The sequence below is a fragment of the Eubalaena glacialis genome, chromosome 3, assembly GCF_028564815.1.
Source record: "Eubalaena glacialis isolate mEubGla1 chromosome 3, mEubGla1.1.hap2.+ XY, whole genome shotgun sequence".
NCBI lineage: Eukaryota > Metazoa > Chordata > Mammalia > Artiodactyla > Balaenidae > Eubalaena > Eubalaena glacialis.
The window spans coordinates 149,218,342-149,233,929 of record NC_083718.1 but is presented as its reverse complement, the minus strand read 5'-3'; the positions used below and the strand labels follow the sequence as shown (position 1 = coordinate 149,233,929).

Genomic DNA, 15,588 nt, shown 5'->3' with positions numbered 1-15,588 from the left:
GGGCTTAGTTGCTCTGTGGCATGTGGGATCTTCCCGGACCAGGGCTCGAACCCGTGTCCCCTGCACTGGCAGGCGGATTCTTAACCACTGCGCCACCAGAGAAGCCCGAAGCTTATTTGTTGAAGAAACCTGGTTCTTTGTTTTCTAAAGTTCTTCATCATCTGGGTTTTGCTGTTAGCATCACTGTGGTGTCATTTAACATGTTTCTCTGTCCCCTGCTAGTAAATTGGTCTTGGGGAAGGGCTTGAACAGGGGTCACATTTGTTTGTTGGAGCTGCCTCTGGAGGGGTGTTGGGAAATTAGGGGCTTGAAGGGGGCCCCAAGGAGGCTGGGCACTGACCCTGGGGATGGAGCCAGTTTTGGCCTGAGCTGTGAGATGGAGGACAGTCAGGAAGGAAGAGAATCTTGGGAGTCCAAATGGGTTACAGCTTGGCTTTGGGGGAGGCTAGAGAGGGGGAGGGGAGGAGGAGGAAGGGGAAGGGTCACAAACTTCTTTCTCTCTTTTTTAGCACTGCAAAAAATAGACTTATTTTTACTTGGGGGATAAGGGAAGTTTTTTTTTTTCTACTTTTTTATCATGAAAACTTTCAAATTATAGAAAGTTGAATAGTGCTGTGATCATCCCTACTGAGAGTCAATAATGAACACTTTGCTAAATTTGCTTTATCTGTATGTGGATAAATACAGGCATACCTCATTTTATTGCACTTTGCAGATATTGCATTTTTTTACAAATTGAAGGTTTGTGGCAATCCTGCATCAAGCAAATCTATTGACTTCATTTTTCCAACAACATTGGCTCATTTAGTGTCTCTGTGTCACATTTTGGTGATTTTTGCAATATTTCAGACTTTTTCATTATTATTATATTTTTTATGGTGATCTGTGATCAGTGATCTTTGATGTTACTGTTGCAAAAAGATTACAGCTGGCTGAAGGCTCAGATGATGGTTAGCATTTTTTAGCAAGAAAGTTTGTTTTTTTTTTAATAAGTTTATTTATTTATTATTTATTTTTGGCTGCACTGGGGCTTCATTGCTGCACACGGGCTTTCTCTAGTTGCATGAGCGGGGACTACTCTTTGTTGCGGTGCATGGGCTTCTCATTGCAGTGGCTTCTCTTGTTGCGGAGCACGGGCTCTAGGCACAAGGGGTTCAGTAGTTGTGGCACGCGGGCTCAGTAGTTGTGGCTCGCGGGCTCTAGGGCACAAGCTCAGTAGTTGTGACGCACGGGCTTAGTTGCTACGTGGCATGTGGGATCTTCCCAGAACAGGGCTCGAACCTATGTCCACTGAATTGGCAGGCGGATTCTTAACCACTGCGCTACCAGGGAAGTCCCAAGAAGGTATTTTTTAATTAAGGTATGTATATTGCTTTTTAGACATATTGCAATTGCATACACTACAGTATAGTGTAAACATATCTTTTATATGCACCAGGAAACCAAAAAAATTGTGTGACTCGCTTTATTGTGATATTTGCTTTACTGCCATGGTCTGGAACCAAATCCACAGTATCACTGTTGTATGAACTATTTGAAAGTAAGTTGCAGACATCATGACACTTCATCCCTCCATATGTCAGCATGCATCTCCTAAAAATGATAGTCCCCTATCTGACTATTAGAACTACTAAAAAAAATTATAATAATAACAGAAATGAACAAGTCAGGACTTCCCTGGTGGCGCAGTGGTTAAGAATCTGCCTGCCAATGCAGGGGACGCAGGTTGGAGCTCTTGTCCAGGAAGATCCCACATGCCATGGAGCAACTAAGCCCGTGCGCCACAGCTACTGAAGCCCACGTGCCTAGAGCCCGTGCTCCACAACAAAGAGAAGCCACCACAAGGAGAAGCCCGTGCACCGCAACGAAGAGTAGTAGCTCCGCTGGACGCAACTAGAGGAAGCCTGTGCGCTGCACTGAAGATCCAACGCAGCCAAAAATAAATAATTAAATAATTAAATAATTAAAAAAAAAAAAGTCAGCACAGGGCAGCAAAGTGGCTCCCTCAGGGATTCTGATGTTCATCTGGACCTGGGAGTCATTCTAGAGGGACAGTTGCAGCTGGAAAGAGCAGGGCTAGGGTGGTCAGTAGAATCAGTCTAGAATCCTGGCTCTGTCCATCTTTAGCTGGGTGACCTTAGGCAAATGGCATACCCTCTCTGATGCTCAGTCCCCCCTAAACCTACCTGCCAAACTTGTTCTGAGGTTCAAATGAGGTCGTACACAGTGCCTGGCACATAGTAGGTATTCTTTAAATGTTTTTATTTCCTTTCCTACCCTGTGTTTATAGTATCTTGTGCTTAGTAGGCATTCAATAATTGTGGAATTCATTAATTCAGTAGGCCACTATTCATGGCTTACCTTGTGCCATGTGCAAGGACTTGAAGATTCAGTGGTGAGCAAAACAGACATGATCCTTGCCCCAGCAGAACTTAAGGACCGTGGGGGAGACAGAGGTCAATCTGTTGGAAGAAGTGTTAGGAGGGTGAACCTTATGGGGCTCCGGGAGGGCAGGGAGAGCTTTCCTTAGGAAGGACTGTTGAGCTGAGAGCAAAGAGAAGCTTGAGCATTCATTGGACAAGGGGGAGTGGGGGAAAGGGGGAGATGAATGACATCATGCCACTTCTCTTGCCCCAGCTTCCCCACCCGTAGAATGAGGTGCTAACACTGTCTTGCCAGCTTGCTTTGAGGACCCAGTGACGTGGTAGATGTGAATACGCTCCGTATGCCGTGATGTTCTCCTGCCAGTTCCTATCAGCAGAGACCCCTGTTGTCTCCCTCTGTCCCCTCTTGGAAGGCTTACCTCCTGCTTTTCTCTCCTCAGTGTTGGACAAGTGGTGAATATCAAGGCCAAGGTGAACCGGGCCTTCAACTCCAGTATGGAGGTGAGCAGGTGGGTGGGTGGGTTTCTACCTCCTCTTCATTCTCAGCCGCCAGCTCCGGCACACTCACACTCACACTCACAGTGCCCTGATTGAGGCAGCAGAGTTCTGAAACAGCTGGCAGGGTTGGGGGGATCCTAGGGCAAGGTCCAATATCCATAACACAGAAGGGAAAACTGAGGCTAGGCAGGGGAAGAGATTTGCCCCAGGTCACCAAGCCATGTAGATTCCAATGTGAGCCTTGACTTCCAGCCTCCTGGGTCTTCACACCTAGTCTCAGACCCTCTTTTCAGCAGCCAGGTGGTCTCAGGAATGCAAGGAAAATAGCCACTGTGCCTGACCCTGAAGGCAGTGGTCTGGAGGAGGGCGCTGGACTTCCGTCCATTAGCTTACCTCCCACAGCCTCTGTCTGCACATCTGTAGAATGGGAACATGATTCCCTTGCGGCAGGGTTGTTGAAGGTTTAATGGGAGGACTCTTTGGGGATGCACAGGGCTCTGTGAGCTCTGGAAGAGGGCCTCATCATTCCCATTTTACAGATGAGGAAACTGAGGCCTAGAGAAAGGAAGTGACTTGCCCAAGGTGTCCCAGGGAGCCAGGGGCAGAATCAGAACCTACCCCAGGTCTCTAGCTCCCTGGACTTGGTAGGTGATACAGAAGCACCAGAGGCCAGGCCTGGGGTGGGACTTGCTGTCTCCACCTGCGGGGCCTTGGGTTGGCGAGCTCTGTTTCCTCCCTCCTCAGTCGTCCACCTTGCTCTTCCTCTCCAGGTGGGCATCCAGGTGGCCTCCGAGGACCTGTGCTCTGACAAGCAGTGGAGCGTGTGCAAGGCCTTGGCCACCTTTGTGGCCCACCGGGAGCTCTCCAAGGTAGGTGGCTACACCTGATGACCCGATGCTGCCGGACCACCTGGGTGCCTGTCTACGTGGTGATTCTGGGGGTTGGTGGAGAGGTAGAGGTGGGGGCACAGCAGGGAATCCCCAGAAGAAGGCCCACCCCGTGCTGTGGTTGAACCCCAGGCGCCTCCCCGCTCTGCTTTTCCCCACCTCTCCCTGTGCACCTCGCACCCCAGGATCCTCCAGTTCTCTCCATTGCCTCCCATGTCCTGCATCAACACCCCCCATCCACAGTACCTTTGCTGAAGAATGGGGACGGGGACGCTGGAGGATGAAAGTGATGTATCAGTCAACAGGGAGGTGGAAGATGGGGACAAAGAGGGGACAAGACTTGTAACCATCCAGCAGCCCCAGGCGTGAGATGGCCGTTTGGGGGACAGGCTCTCATGCTATTTCAGGAAACATGTCCTGAGCACCCCCCACCTCACCCCCTGCCACAGGTGAAGCTGAAGCAGATCACGCTGCGGACCGAGGAGGAGAAGACAGAGCACAGCGTGGCAGCCGAGCGCCGGCGCATGCGGCTGGTCTACACAGACACCATCAAGGACCTCCTGGCCAACTGTGTCATTCAGGATGGTGAGCGCCGTGCGTGGGGAGGGCAGCCCATGTCCTGCATGGCCCCCTCTGTCCTGGGCCCTTACTGAGCAGAGGGAGGAAGGGAGTCTCCTTGGGATGTCCACCCACGGGTGGCCTCAGGCCTGGATGGCCCTCTTGCCTCAAGGTTCCTTCAGGGAAAAGGGAGCGTTTGGACATCTCGCCCAGCTCCCAGGAGCCATGAAGATGGAACTGGGACATACAGAAAACGCTTTTAATCTGCTAAATGCATTTGGGTCTCTAGGAGTCAAGGTATTTGGGAAGGTAGTGTTGAGCTTGGCCTTGAAACCCCAGGACTTTTAAAAAAGCAAATAGATAGGTAGCTAGGTAGGTAGGTAGATAGAGATAGGTGTAGGCATAGAGATAGAGTAAAAAGCAAGACCCTCTTCTATCCCAGAACCAAGGCTGCCTCCAGAGGCAGCTACTTTTCATCATTTGGGGACATCTTTCCAGAAGTATTCTCTGCATATTTAAGCATACTACCTACCAGTTTGCCCTCTCTTTTTACCCAAAAGTAAACATACAGTACATACTGTTCTGTATCTTGCTCCTTTCCCCTTAAAAGCATATCTTGGAGAGTGTCCTGTACCAGCACACAAAGGTCTACTTTGGACTGGGAGGATTTTGACAGGTGGAGAGGTGAGGCAGGGTTTTCTGACAGAGGGCACAGGCTGGGCAAAGGCCTAGAGGGGTGACCTTGGATTTGTTCACTGATGTCCAGAACACTAGAATGCAGAGTCATCCTTGAAACCTAAAGGAGGCAATTTTAGGACCAACCAAGGGTAGTTCAGCTGCCCAGAGTGGAGAGAGAGCAGGCAGAAGTAGCAAACACCAGTGAAGGCAGTGAGCTGTGCTCTGAATTCCGTGTGCTGATTTTATGCTGGGCCCGGAGGCCGTGGCTGGGCAGGCCTAGCTCTTCCTACAGTTGTCAAGGCCCGCTGGAACCATCCATCCCACTGCAGCCCCTGTAGATCCCTCCTGTCTTGACAGCCCTTCTACCCAAGCGTCAGTCCAAATGCCTGAGCCTGGCATCCGGGCCCTTGGCTGACCACTCAGCCTCATCTGGTGCTGTCCCTTTACTTTCCCTCAGCTCCAGCTAAGCCAAGGCCTCGTTGCTCCCTGTGACTGTCCTGCCTGTCTGGTCTCCAGAACTTGGCTCAGGCCTTCAACCTCCCCTCCTCCCTGCCTGTGGCATCTCTGAGCAGCCTGCAAGCCGGGTGAAAGGCTACCTCTTTCACAGGCCTTCCCTGATGAGCTCTCTCCCCCCGGGAGATGGGAGATGCACGGCACCTCCTGGGTGCTGAATAAATAAAAGAATCTGTGTGGGGTGGACTGGTGGGCATGGGGGTCCTGGGCTGCCCATGGGGAGGGTCTGCCCTTGGGAATTTTCTCACCTCCCCGCCTCCCTCCCTCTGCGCCTCTCTGGTCAGATCTGGAGAGCAGAGACTGTAGCCGCATGGTGCCAGCCGAGAAGACCCGAGTGGAGAGTGTGGAGCTGGTCCTGCCCCCACACGCCAATCACCAAGGCCATACTTTCGGGGGCCAGATCATGGCCTGGATGGAGAACGTGGCCACCATTGCAGCCAGGTGAGGGCAGTGCCCTGCCTGTGCCTCCCCTCTTTTCTCCTCCTCCTTCCCTCGGCCAGCTCCCTCTGCGGGAGAAACCCCAGCTTGGTACTGGCATTCAAGGCTTCAGAAGCTTGGCTGTTCTTTCAAGGTAACCTGGGGCCTTCAGACCCAGAGAACCAGAGAGGAATGATTTTCTGTGAGCTCACCATTCCTTCCGTGGTTCCCATCATGGCATGGGAAATGCCAAGCCCCCCGGCTGGCACCAGGGCCTCCCCTTGCCCTGGCCCTGCTCGCTTGCTTCCTGGATCTTAACACTTCTTGCAAATCAAGCCATTTGCCTTTCCCCTTCCCATCCTCCATGCTCCCATCCCCTATGCTCCCATCCCCTGCCTTCACTCCTGGCTGACTTCCCACCATGCCAACTCCAGTCTTCTTTGTCTGCTAAAATCCTGCCCATCTCCTCCATGAAGCCTCTTTGACTGTTCCCTTCTCCCTAGAGGTGGAAATAATTACTTCCTTTTCCTATAACCTCTGTGCCTGTCCGGGTCTTGTTCTGCTCCAAGTATCGGGGCTTTTTTTTATAGTTATGATAACTGACATTCACTAACTGACACTCTCATACCTCCATGACTTTGTACTTGCTGTTCGCTCTGCCATGAGTGCCCTCCCCAACCCACGTTCTCCTCAGCCAGGCAAATTCTTCCTCACCCTTTAGAGACCAGCTCCAATGGCCCCTCCTCTGTGTTTAACCTGTGGACACAGTACATAAGCAATGCTATTTTGGGCAGCCCAGGCTATGAGAGTAATAAGATCTCAGAGGAGGGTCAGAGTGTGGATAGTCAGGGAAGGCTTTCTGGAGGAGGAGTACTTCATCTGGGCCTTGAATGACGAGTAGCATTGGGTAAGGCGAGGGCTTCCAGATAGTAGGAACAGCAGGTGCTAGGGTGTAAAAGTTAGAAGGAAAAGGTTTACCGCGAGCCCTGCCCTTTCCTATGTCACCTCAAATTCAGCTTTTTTCCAGCTACGCACGTAGACCTCAGTATTCTAAGCTGTGATATTGGACTTTAGTTCTCTTTCTCTGGGCAGAGCTGTCACTGGGTTGGGTGGGAGTGGGTGGGCCAGAGGGTGGTACATGTGGTTCTGGGCTGGGTCTGGGGATGGGGGACAGCAGGAGAAGGCTGGCCCAAGCCAGTGGCTGAAGCACTGGAGGCATTTGTCCTGTCCCCCTGACCCCCCGCCTCTTCCAGCCGGCTGTGCCGTGCCCACCCTACGCTGAAGGCCATTGAGATGTTCCACTTCCGGGGCCCATCCCAGGTTGGGGACCGCCTGGTGCTGAAGGCCATCGTGAACAACGCTTTCAAGCACAGGTGTGGGGCTGGGATGTGTGAGATGGGGCCTCTTGGGGTTGAGGGCTCTTCCTGACCTAAGAAGGGACCTTACCGCAAAACTGCAGGAACCGTTTCCCCTGTAGACGAGGTCTATGAGATCTGAACTCTGCCTGGCTGCTGGGTCCCTTTACCATCACCAAGATTCAGCTCTGATGTTCCTTCTCTGGCCTCCCGAGCCCTGTGCCTGCCGCCGTCACAGGTCACACCATGTGCTTGGGGTGTCTCTGTCTCTCTCCCCGGCTCCTGTCTCTGGTCCTGCCACACTGTGGATGCTCAGGTCACAGGGCCACCTCTTGCCAGTGTTCCCTTGCTTATCAAACCCTTTCCCACCCTTTTCCTAAAACAGCAGTTAGTTCCCAGAGCCCTTACCTTTGGAATGAATTCTGATACCCCCATGAAAGCTTTTTGGTGATTTCAAAGATTTGGTCATTTTCAATGATAGCGTAGTTGTTAAAAGTGAGGGATCTGGAGCCAGGCTGCCTGGGTTCAAATTTGGTTCACAGCTTATCAGCTGTGTGACTTTGGGCAAGTTACTTAACCCCTCTGAGTCTCAGTTCTTTCACTTGTGAAATGGGGCTCACCACAACTACCTCATAGTTGTGAGGATTCAATGAGGGGTTACTAGTAGAATGCCAGAGAAAACGTTCAGTGAAGGTCAGCCATTCCTGCTGCTTATTATTATTTTTAAAATTATTATTATTATTTTACTATTCACAGTCTGACTAGCACACATTCTACTGTCATGCAGGGGGAAAGCCCTGAACTAGGAGCTGTGAGGCCTGGTTTCTAGTGCAGAATTCTCTTCCTGACTGTTGTGTGACCTTGGGCAAGTTAGTGCCCTGTTCTAGGTCTTGATTTCCCCATCTGCATAATGTCCACATTCTGGGATCATAGACCTTCCTAAGTGAGGGGGAATGGAGGTGGCTGCTATTTTATAATTCACAAAGACAGTCGGAGATACAGAAACAGCAGCAACGGAGCTGTCAGGAGCATGGCTACGGCTATTAAAGTGCTGGTGAATAGGTGTATGATGAACATTTTCTCAAATTAGGCTCTGCCCCTCCACCTCCTTTCTTATGTCTTTCCATCACCCTTTGCAGCTTACGTGACGTATTTTATATAGATGTTTGTTGCCCCATCCCCTATCTGTTAGCCCATGAGGACCTGGTGGACCGGTTTATTCATTTCTGTGACCCCAGTGACAAGCATGGGGCCAGGGGTGCAGTGGGCACTCTGTAAACATTGTTGAAAGGGAACAGTTCTGGGTTTCCTGCCCATCGGACTCTGATCTGGGCTGTGGGAGGAACTGCAGGAGTACGTGTGTGCATCTGTGCGTGTGTGCATCTGTGCATATGTGCGTGTGTGTTGGGGAGGGGGTGGCCTCGGGAAGGTCTGTCCAGCTGAGACCAGCCCTCCATCCCCCTCAGCATGGAGGTGGGCGTGTGTGTGGAGGCCTACCGCCAGGAGGCCGAGACCCAGCGGCGGCACATCAACAGCGCCTTCATGACCTTTGTGGTCCTGGATGCAGATAACCAGCCTCAGATGCTACCCTGGATTCGGCCCCAGCCTGGAGTGAGTGCCCCACTGCCATCCCCCCTCCCTCTCTGCCCAGGGTGATAGGACTGGGGAGTGGACCCAGCTCTGTCCTTCTGCTGGGGCATAGCCAGCCCCGAGTGCCCTGGTCTAACCTGCCCCCGGGGATGCTCCTTGTGCAAGGAAGGCACCCTGTGCTTCCTGGAAGAACTCAGACGACGTGCCGGGCATTAAGAGGCATTCATGAGCCTGCAAAGCTGTAAGAGCACTGGCTTTGGGGTCAGAGGTGGGTTGGAACCCCACCTTGGCCACGTTCTAGCGGGTGCCCTCTGCGAGCTTTCACTCCCCATCTGTAAAGAGGGTGTATCTGCAGTTTCTGCCTCGCAGGGCTGTTGGGGAGATACCTTGCTGCGGGCTGAGTAAGTGGCGACTGCTCTGACCACGGTGACAGGGGAGCCAAAAGCGTAGGAATGAGAGTCAGGGACCTGGGTTCAAGGCTGGCTCTAAACAATGTTCCTTTGTGCCTCCTTTGGGCCAGGCTCGGGCTTGCTTCTGGGGAGCCAGGGAGTGACCTTGGAGAGGTTGCCCCTTCTCTCCAGGAAGGTCACCCACCCTGCCCGCCCACCTCACAAGACTGAGCATGGGCTGTGAAGACCCCCGCTCCAGAGCTGGGCGTTGGGCAGTCAAGATGGGTAGTGGCTGGAGGAGCAGGGAGCTTGGCAGGCGGTGGGACAGCGGACAGTCCACGAGGCCCTTTCAGGCCTTTGCCACTTAATGTTCACGAGTGGGGAGACATTAGAAGTAGTGGTTCAGAGGGTGGGCTCTGGGTCAGGCCGTCTGGGTTCTGTTCCTGGCCCCACTCCTTAGCCCTGTGACCTTGGCTGAGCCACTTAGCCTTTCCGTGCCTCAGTTTCCTCCTCTGTAAAATGGGGATAGTACTGGGAGTTCCCTGGTGGCCTAGTGGTTAGGATTCTGGGCTTTCACTGCCGTGGCCCGGGTTCAGTCCCTGGTGGGGGAACTGAGATCCTGTAAGCCGCACGGTGCAGGCAATTAAAATAATAAAATGAAATGAAATGAAATAATTGGGGATAGTACTAGTACCAACCTCAGAGGGTTGTCATAATGCTTAGATGCAGCTTTGCATGGAAGACACTTCAGAAGCATGCCTGCCCATAGCAAGTGCTCAATAAATGTGGGTTCTTAGCGTTGTAAGTGCCCTTTGGGGATCCCCTTTTACAGAGGAGGAAGCAGGTACAGTGAGGGCAGATGGTGTACCCAAAGTCACTCAGGGAGCCTCAGGGGAAGCTGGGGCTGGAGCTCAGTGACCGGGCACTGTCCTATGCAGGCTGCCCCAGTGAGATCTGAACTTCACTTTAGGGCTGCAGGGAGGGTCTCCTTGGGCCCTTTGGGGAAGGGGGCAGGCAGTAATGGGGGTGGGGGCAAGCTGTTTGTCCCTCCTGCACCACAGTCTGTCTCTGCTCCTCTCCCCAGGATGGCGAACGGCGGTACCGAGAGGCCAGTGCCAGGAAGAAGATCCGCCTGGACAGGAAAGTGGGGGCCGGGCGGTGGGAGTGGACACGGCTCTAGGGCTTCCCTGTCTGCTGCCTGGCCCTGGGAACTTGTGTTTCTTCGGTGCTGCCCCTGGGCTGGGCCTTTACATCCAGGCAGCCTCTGGTCTTGGCCTCATGACACAGTGGTCTTACTGGCCCCTTGTACAGGCGAGGACGCTGAGGACAGGGGGATTAGGTGGCCACGGGCACTCAGATAGGAATGATGGGCAGAATGAGAATTTGAACCTGGCCAGGTGTGGCCAATTTTACTTCCTGTGTTCCTCCCATTGACTCTGATGCCCGTTTGGCAGATGAAGAAAGAAAGGCTCTGAGAGGAGATGCGATTGCTTAAGAAGCAAATCCAGGTGTGAATGACTCTGCTGTGAAAGCACTTTACAAACTTGAAAGGGCTGTCAACGCACCAGGATTCACCATCCGATGTTAATAAGAAAAATGTGCATAAATGGAGGGTTTACCATATGCCAAGCACTGTTCTCCCTGTGATGACCCCATGAGGAGGCAGGTGTGACCACTGATCCCATTTTACAGCTGAGGACACTGAGGCATAAGAGTGAGGTCGCTTTAGCCAGAGTGAAGTCGCTCAGCAAGGGTGTTGGGGGTCTGCACCTTTCCCCCAGCCCGTCCCCGCCTCTGAGTGTATATGTCCTCAGCTGCTGTTTTCTGTGTGCCCATCCAGTCTCCCTGGCCAGACAGGAGTCTCTCCCATGCCGCTGGGCTGAGCACAGGGTCTGGCACACAGTAAGCCAGCAGCGAAGTCTGTGGGCTCCCAAGGGACCAAGGTTGTTGTCTTCCCTCTCTCCCAGGAAGTACATCGTGTCCTGTAAGCAGGCGGAGATGCCCCTCTCTGTCCCCTGGGACCCTAGCAACCAGGTAAGGCCTTCTCCTCTGAGCGGACCGTTCTTAGGCCTGCCGGGATCCCCGATCCTCCCCTCTTGTGAGCGGGTTTGGAGGTAGGCCCGGAGGGGACAGGATACTGCTGCCTCAAGACTGGCACAGGTAGCCAAGGGCTTTCCTGTGTCCCCTTGCTTGGCAGGAGGGAGCTGGGGCCCCAAGAGGAGGAGGAGTCTGCCAAGCCCGGGCCTCCTTTCCCAAAGCCAAGGGCTCCTTCCTTCACGTCCAGTTTCCTCTCCCCGCCCCAGCGCAGCCCGGCACGGAGCCCCCGAGGAAGGCGGAAGTTGAGGCTTCTCTGTGTGCTCTGTCCAGGTGTACCTGAGCTACAACAACGTCTCCTCCCTGAAGATGCTCGTGGCCAGGGACGACTGGGTGCTGTCCTCAGAGATCAGCCAGGTAGCTGACCCCACCCTCCCAGCTGTCCTTCCTCCTCGGAGCCACCAGAGGCGGCTGACTGCGAGACACAAAAACCCTCTCAAAGCACTCCAGTCAAAGGGAGATTCCCTAAAAGGAGCTGGATGAGGTCATGAAAGCAGCCCAGTTATAGAAGCAAACCTGCCCCCCCAGGGCCTGGAGTGGGGGGTCCCCCACTCCGTATCCTCTCCTGCCCACCCACCTTCTTGCCTCCCATTTCATCCTCCCCCACTGCGTCCTCCCTCTCTCTGCTCCTTCTACAGAGAGGCGCTGCTGGGATGGGGGCCTGGGGCAAACGCGGGCTGAGGGAGGACTTGAGCTCTGCCACTTTTGCCTGTGACTTTAGGGGGCTGGATGGGCACCTGGCTCTGAGGATTCATTCTGTTGTTGTGTCGGCCCCTGCTTCTTTATCTTCTTTTAAAAATTTTTTTCCACATTTAAAAAATTGGGGTATAATTTACATGTAGTAAAATTTCCCCTTTTTAGGTACAATTCTACTAGTTTGGAAAACACATAAAGTTACAGAATCACTACCATAATCAAGATACAGAACATTCCCATAATCCCCCCCGTTTCTCTCATTCCCCATTGTGGTCAAGCCTCTTCCCACCCCCAACCCCAGGAGACCACGGATCAGTTTTCTGTCCCTTTAGTTTTGTCTATTTTGAGAATGTCCAATACGGGGAGTCATACAGTATATAACCTTTCAATCTGACTTCTTTCTCTTGGCACAAGGCCTTCACTCGTGTTGAGTACTTGTTTGAGTTTGTTCCATTTCGTAGTGAGTACCATTCCATCCTGTGCTTATGCATGCAGTCACTGCTCCTTCAGACACCTTCCCATCCACTTGTGCTGAATCTCCCATTTTCATGGGAATGCGACCGAGGCTCAGAGAGGTTGAGTCGCTTGCTCACAGTTACACAGCAATCAGTGGCAGCCCTGAGCTTCCAGACCGGGTCCCCAGCATAGGCGGAGGAGGAGGCGCGGGAACGAGGCTGCCCTCTGGCCCATGCAGGTCCGCCTGTACACTCTAGAGGAGGACAAGTTCCTCTCCTTCCACATGGAGATGCTGGTGCACGTGGACGCCGCCCAGGCCTTCCTGCTGCTCTCAGACCTCCGTCGGAGGCCCGAATGGGACAAGCACTACCGGTGAGGGCAGCAGGGTGGGGCGGGGAGGTGGGCCCTCCGGTGTCTCCTCCCGAGCCGTCCCCCCACTGTGCTCAGCCCCTGCCGGCCTTTAGCAGGGAGGATGGGGGTGGGGCACTTGGTTATGTGTTAGGTGAGCGTCAGAGTCAAGGGTAGTCCGAGCCCTCAGGGAAGAGAGTGAGCCTGGAACTGGAGTCGGGGGCCTGGGTTTAAGTCTTGTTCCTGGCCTAACTAACTGTGTGACCATGGACAAGTCATGTCTTTTCTGGGCCTCAGTTTCCCTCCTCTTAAAATGGGTACTTGAGGTGTGGGTTGTAGATTTGCACCCAGGGATAGATCAGTGATTTTCAAAGCGTGTTCTGTGGAGGTCTGCCTTCCCAGAGGGGGCTCAGGGACTGCTTGGGGTGGTAGTTGGAAGTGGAGGGGGTGGGTGGGAACCCCTCCCAGACTCAGGGTAACTCAGAGAACGGCCAATTTGCTGAATTTACCAAGTTTGCCAGTTCTTCGTATGGGTATGTACATGAATGTATATGAATGTTATTTTTTAATGTAGTGAGTTACTGAATATAAATGTTATTCCTATAAATGCATTTGTTCCCCAGATTTATTGATTCTCCATGTAAGTTTTTGCTTAGGAAAATAGCCAGAATTTCAGTGTTTAATATGGGAATGTTAAAGTTGAAACTGGTATTTTTTCAAATCCCTTTCAAGTCATTTTCTGTTATGCCAACACCCTCCTTTGGGGGTTCTTTGATCATTTCTCCAATGGCTTATTAAGAGGAGCCTATATTCCTGAGTGTATCCATAAGGAGGATCTGTGTATCTGGAAATTCAGTAAGCAGGTCATTTGGTGAGTTGATGTTTGACAAATTGGCCTTCCCCTACCTTCCCCCATCTCTCTTCACCAAAGCAGGCCTGCTTGTAGCTGTTCACACACAGGCTTTCTGCATGAGGTTTCTTTGCAAAAAGGGCTGCGTTGCTTTAAAAAGCCCTGGTCTAGGTTGGCCCCAGGCCTGCTGGCCATGCCATCCTGGAAGCCTGAGAGGTGATTTGGTGGTGGATGTTGGGGAGAAGGGGTTGGGCATGTGGTAGGAAGGCTTCTTGGAGGAAGCGGGCTGGTGTGGGCCTTGAAGGCCCAATCAGGTCTTGATGCTTGATGGGATTGGGGGGGCATGTCCTGAGGGGAAGGGAGGCCCTAGCAGCTTTCCTCCACCCTGCCCACAGCTGCCTTGTTCCTGAGGCAGCTTCCAGGGTGGGCGGGAGAGCAGGGAAAAGATGGCAGGTCTGGACATGGCTGTGCGTGTCTCTGCGTGGATGTCCTTGTGTGTGCGCGCGTGTTGGTGTAAGCCTACGTGTGTCTACCTGGGCACATGCGTGCAGTGTGCCCGGGCCTGAGGGGCACAGCTCTGGCACCCAACAGCCCAAGCACGTTCCACACCTGCTTCCTTATTAGCTCTGTGGCCGGAGGTGAGTTATTTCTCTGAGTCTCAGCCCCCTCATCTATAAAATGGGGATACTAAGAGTACCAACTGCATGGGCTGACATGGGGTTAAGTGAGAGAGGACCCATAACACTCTTAGAACAGTGTCTGGCACACAGTGGGCACTCACTAAATACTCAGTACAACTACTAAATCATCACACATCTGTGTAGGGTATGTGCATCTGCACAGACATAGACAGACACCCATAGTTTTGTGTGTGCATCGGTGGGTATCTATCTATGTATCTGTGCACATGTGTGCCCACGGGTGTGTGTGTTCATTTGCTTGTGTATGTGTCTGTGTGCCTGTGTGTGTGTTTATCTTGCCCGCCTTTTCTGCCCTCCTGTGGTCCCTGCTGAGCAGTGTTGGGGGTGAAATATCCCCCAAGCATCTGCTCAGGGCAGCTGAAGCACGGGAGGGCCTGGGTCAGACCTGCTCTCACACGAGGAGCTGGTGTGATGCCCGTGGGTTTTGTACAGGAGCGTGGAGCTAGTGCAGCAGGTGGACGAGGATGATGCCATCTACCACATCGTCAGCCCCGCCCTCGGCGGTGACTCCAAGCCCCAGGATTTTGTGATCCTGGCCTCTCGGCGGAAGCCTTGTGACAACAGGTACGTGCCTGCCTTCTGGGGTGGGAGGTGGGCAGGGCTCATCTTCCTCCCCAGGGAGGGGACATCAGCCTAGAGTCAGCCCTCTGCTTCCTACTGGCCACAGTGGTCTTACTGTGGGTAGGATGGAGGACATGGGGATGCACGGCCCCTCTAATCACTCATGCTCTAAAGCGGGGTGGTCTCTGTCCCTGGGGTAGTGAGGGCACCTTGCCCCAGGCCACAGACGGGCCAGTTCTCACATGGCCAACTCCTTGGCCTCCGGCCTCTGAAGGCCCCGTGTTGGCTGAAGGGTGGTGAGGCTGTCAGCTGTGCCATGGTGGGGATGCCGGAGAGACGGCATCACTTCTGCTAGAGACAGGCAAAAAGATGAAGCACAAAAACCCCAAAGCGCAACACTGCTTCCTGAGTGTCTGCAGTGGAGGGGCTTTTCCAGAAAGTCCACAGTGCAGTCACGCTGGCTCCTGGGGAGTTCAGAGCTGCTAACCCACAGGCATCTCCTCTTTCCAGCTTGGCCCAGAGCCAGGCTCTGTGTGCCTCAGACTCTGGATCAGTGCCAGAGGAGGGCTCTGGAACCAGGCCCTCACCCTCTCCTGTGTCCCCTCCACACCCT

At 53.3% G+C, this 15,588-nt stretch overlaps 1 protein-coding gene across 1 annotated transcript in view; it reads left to right on the top strand.

The window, feature by feature from the left end:
• The window catches only part of ACOT11 (acyl-CoA thioesterase 11), a 51,067-nt gene that overhangs the window by 34,098 nt on the left and 1,381 nt on the right, over positions 1–15,588 (top strand). Inside the window, 11 exon segments of the mRNA XM_061186546.1 lie at positions 2,825–2,885; positions 3,653–3,751; positions 4,219–4,354; positions 5,803–5,959; positions 7,189–7,308; positions 8,757–8,901; positions 10,354–10,413; positions 11,241–11,303; positions 11,637–11,720; positions 12,754–12,887; positions 14,847–14,978. Coding sequence (XP_061042529.1) covers positions 2,825–2,885; positions 3,653–3,751; positions 4,219–4,354; positions 5,803–5,959; positions 7,189–7,308; positions 8,757–8,901; positions 10,354–10,413; positions 11,241–11,303; positions 11,637–11,720; positions 12,754–12,887; positions 14,847–14,978 — 1,191 coding nt within the window.